This window comes from Meriones unguiculatus, chromosome 4, assembly GCF_030254825.1.
Source record: "Meriones unguiculatus strain TT.TT164.6M chromosome 4, Bangor_MerUng_6.1, whole genome shotgun sequence".
Taxonomy (NCBI): Eukaryota; Metazoa; Chordata; class Mammalia; order Rodentia; family Muridae; genus Meriones; species Meriones unguiculatus.
In genome coordinates this window covers 85946649-85951035 of record NC_083352.1, presented here as the reverse complement: position 1 = coordinate 85951035, position 4387 = coordinate 85946649, and the positions used below count along the sequence as shown (strand labels likewise).

Genomic DNA, 4387 nt, shown 5'->3' with positions numbered 1-4387 from the left:
TGATACTGTTGGACTGGATACCATCCTTTTAGAGCTGCTGCCCAGAGATGAGCTATCCTTGCAGAGATAGAGGGATCCTATTTCTGGATTTCATGTGAAGGATGATGTGATTTGAAGGTTTTGGTCCCCAGTACAATGTTCAAGGTGAGGCTCTGAAAGGTGATTGGACCCTGAGGGCTCTAACCAATGAGTTAATCTATTGATGGATGTGTTTGGGGGTGGTAGAAAACTACCCTTAGGGAGTTGGTCATTTGGGACATGTCTTGAGGGTGTTTCTTTTCCTTGGTCCCTTTCTGGGTTTATGCTTCCTGGCTGCCTCTGAGGTGACCTGCTGTGCTCCATCATTCCTCTTTCCATGGTCCTTTTGACCACAGACAAAAACCTCTGAAACCATGAAACTAAGTCTGTATTCCTTTGAAATCGCCAGATATTTTGCTACAGTAATGAAAGGGTGATTACAGGAACATGGCCCCTGGTGATGCAGACCAAACCAGATCAGGCCTGGACTTCATGTAGGAGGAAACATGGTTGAATCTTTTAAGCTTTTTGTCTGCATATAAAGAGCAGACCCGATGTTCCCAAGTGGTTATATCCAGAAGATTCTGCCACTGTCTTAGTGAATCAAGAACTTTGATGCTTCCCACTCTGATCCTTCCCCTGACTTCATTTCTGTGTTTTAATAGACTTCCATAACATGAATTAGTGAAAAGTGAGTATAAAAACGAAGGAAGCTGTAAATTTGCTTTAAAAAAAATCATTAAATTGCACACTTAAAATAAGTGGATCTTTTTTTAGTATGTCAATTATACTTCAATAAAGCCGCTGAAAAGGCTCGGCCAACTGTGATGTTTGTCACGTGGCTTGGTATTTGTCATAGTTCCTGTAATGTTACTCTTAATAGTAGTGGGTTTTTATTACAGATGAGTCAGACTCCAATGTAACCATGAAGGGAGGACACTCTGTTCCTTTAAAAAAAACCAAGTCAAATGCATTGGATTTCTCCATGAGGGTTTGCTTGTCAGAGTTGAATTGACTGGTGTTTGGACAGTTGTTGGCTGAGGGCAAAGAGGGGAGAATGTTTGGTTCTCAGTATTTATTGGGGTAACTGAGGGGTGTGCTCATGGAAGGGGATGGGTTTCACAAAGCGCATTGCAGAAACTCCAAGGGCTTACGGAGCTGAGGCACAGAACCTGTGCAAGACTCATTTTATATCCTTTGTGATGTCACAGCTGAGTGTTAGCTAGGGACCGATTCACAGGCTTTGGGAAAGGGCCATGCCTCCTGTTGAAGGATGATGAAATAGTTTGTGGCTTTTTGGTTCTGAGGTCTACTGGGACCTATTAAATACCCAGCAGCCAAATGGGAATTAGTTCTGTTGGGGTGTCTCCCAGTAAGTGTAGAACTTATACATTTCTTGTCACACATCCTTGAGTATCCATGTTGGTGACAGCAGTTACCTGTCACTTCTGCCATGCAGGGAAGAGGGCCTACACCGAGAAAGAGAGGGGTTGGGGATGAATACCTGAGTGTGTGTGGAGGCTGTGCAGAAATGTGTGACATGGAGTAAGATGAACATTATTGAGCTGGTTGGCAAACGTTTGTCAACTTGATCTAGAGTCACCTGAGAAGACAGAACCTCAGTTGAAGAATTGCCTCCATTGGATTGGTCTCTGGGGCATTGGTTTTGATTAATGATTGATGTGGAAGGGCCCATCACTGGGGGCAAGGCTATCACTAGTCATGCAGACCTAGGCAGGATAAGAAAAGTAGCCAAGAAAGGCGTAGAAAGTGTGGTGGGCTGAACAAGAAGGGCCCTCATAGACTCATATATTTGAACATTAATTACCAGAGAGTGGTGGTAATTTCAAGGATTAAAAGGATTAGGAGGTGTGGCCTTGTTGGAGGAAGCATGTTATTGGAAGTGGGCTTTAAGGTTTCAAAAGCCCATATCATGTCATAGTCTCTCTCTCCTGTCTCTCGTCTGTCTCTTTGTCTCTAGCTATGGATCAGGATGTAGTTCTCTAATTTTCAAGGATTAAAAGATTAGGAGGTGTGGCTTTGTTGGAGGAAGCATGCCATTGGGAGTGGGCTTTAAGGTCCCCAGTGTCCTCTACTTCCTTCTTTACATGTCCTTTAGCTGCGTTTCAGAATACTGTCAGTTCCATCTTGCTCATCTCTGTCCTTGTCTCTTTTCTGCATGTGAATATGGGATTTATTTAAAAGATGATTCTAGGGGGCTGGAGAGATGACTCAGGGATTAAGAGCACTATCTGCTCTCAAAGACCTGAGCTTGCTTCCTTGCACTCATGTCCAACAGCTTACAACCACCTTTAACTCCGGCTCCAGGGGATATGACTCCTCTTGCCTCTGTGCTCATCGGTACTCACAACGCCCTGCCCAAGCACACACCTTGACCACACCCACATATTAAAAAATAAAATGAATCCTAAAAATGAGACATGATGACGTACTTTCCAATCATTAAACTAATTCTCTTTGATTTTGAATCTCTGCCTAGGTCTCTCTCTGGTCAGTTTATTGTATTTCCCCTTAATTCCCAAGACCAAACTCTCTGTTATCTGTCACTCCTTTCCCAATTGTATGTTTCTCTCTCAAACTTCACCCTTTCTCCAGAGTCTCTCCTATTTCTGGCCCCTCTTCACTGCTCCCTAAACATCCATCTTTTCCTGCCACACCCACCCCATTTCCCATCACTTTCTCTCTCCATAGACCAGACCATTGAGGTCCTGTTCTGGTTTTAGCCTACCCTGACACTAGACGTACTTACTGTTCACAGCCTGAGCGGACACGTGTCTGCCTTTGAAAGCCCATTCACCTCATACCTTGTCTCTTCCACCCAAGTGTTCACGCACAACATGTCATCTTTACAATTTTTATTTTTAAAGCCAAACGAATTCCACTGGCAAAGATACTGGAGTTATCAGAGATTCTTGGGAATCCGACACACTGTAAAGTACTTTTTTTCTCAATTCTATAAATTATACCTCTACCTCTCCACACGTCATGAGTTTCATCTTAATGGAACTTTTCTATCAAATCGTAGACGTAGATGTGGCTGTCGCCATTAAACTTGATGAAATACACAGAAGGTCTGGATAGAGCTTTGAAAAGGACCTTGCCAGTCTTTCTGGACCCATCACTTTTGGTGTATTGCACGCATTTACCTGTCAAGACATCACCACCTTCTTCTGACGACACCTCTGCTGGAGGAGACTCGGTCATGATGTGGAGGTCACCTTTTATGTAATCGTCCAGGAGCTGGTACATGTACAAGACCGGGTCTTTCTCATAGGTAATGTAAAACCAGGCCTTCATGGTTGGCGCTTGGGCTAGGACCATGCCCCTCCACTTATCCATAGAGCTGTGTTGGCCTTCAAAATTGTGTTCCACGGCTCTGCCAACCATGGTGCGTGCGAAGTGGGCGTCTCTGACTTGAGGAAATGACACTTTATGAGACAGGATCTTAAGCTTTAAAATCCTTTTGTCGTTGTGGAGCTCCATTCCATAGACGCAGTCAACCCCGTCATACTTCACCAAATAGAGAGAAGGATTGGTTGGGAGCTGATCTATAACGGTGGCCTTCCATTGGGTGACAGGCTCATCACCTTCCTTCCACTCGTGAGAGATTCTGCAGCCGACAATGTTCCTCAGGGCCTGGGATGGTCTGCCCCTCCTCTGCTTCTGGAGAGACTTCCTGCCCCTCTTCTGCTTCTGGAGAGATGGCCTGCCCCTCCTCTGCTTCTGGAGAGATGGCCTGTTCTTCAGAGAAGCCATCTTCCCCATGGCTGTAGACCTAGTGCTGTAGGCCGCATTCCTGGTCTCCTGTCTGGTTATGTTTTTCTGTCTGGGCTTCATGCTTGGCCACTGTCTGGGTTTAAGAACTCACCTGCTTAAACCAGACACAATGCTGTTGCCTCTACCATATGAGTGCCTGCAAGAAAAAGAGGGGAGGATGCTGGGCCAAAGCTCTTGTCTAGGAGAACATCAGAGCAGGTGAAGAAGGCTAAAGAGGTTTGGGTATCTAAACATAATTTATCATAATAAACTAATAGGAAAATTAACAAATGATTCTCTGAAGTTCACAATAACATTCTCAGAGATACATTTCTTCAGCCCCAAGGCAGTTTGCCTCTGCCGAGGAACCTTTCCTCAAATGGCTAAGCCAATGTGGGAGGGGGAATACCTGACCCCCCAGTGAGCAAGCAGAACAGAGCAAGGATAGCAAAGAGCCAGAAGGGTGGCCACACGCCTTTTCCATCCTCAAGCCATGAGCTAGGTGGCTGTACCCACAAATACCTGCCCAGGGACACAGTACCCTAAGTCTCCTGGCCTTCTGTATTGTGTCTCCTGACCCAGATTCAGGTTA

At 45.1% G+C, this 4387-nt stretch overlaps 1 protein-coding gene across 1 annotated transcript; it reads right to left on the bottom strand.

Annotated features, from left to right (window-relative positions):
• Positions 1 to 3036: 3036 nt before the first annotated feature.
• On the bottom strand, positions 3037 to 3876 carry LOC110550765 (spindlin-2-like). Its single transcript, XM_021640920.2, has one exon. The coding sequence runs from the start codon at positions 3874 to 3876 to the stop codon at positions 3037 to 3039; it is 840 nt and encodes a 279-aa protein (XP_021496595.2).
• Between the last annotated feature and the right edge of the window lie 511 nt (positions 3877 to 4387).

Bases quoted from the DNA above. Each gene is read 5' to 3' on its own strand.
- LOC110550765 (XM_021640920.2), bottom strand. From the start codon at position 3,876: ATGAAGCCCAGACAGAAAAACATAACCAGACAGGAGACCAGGAATGCG.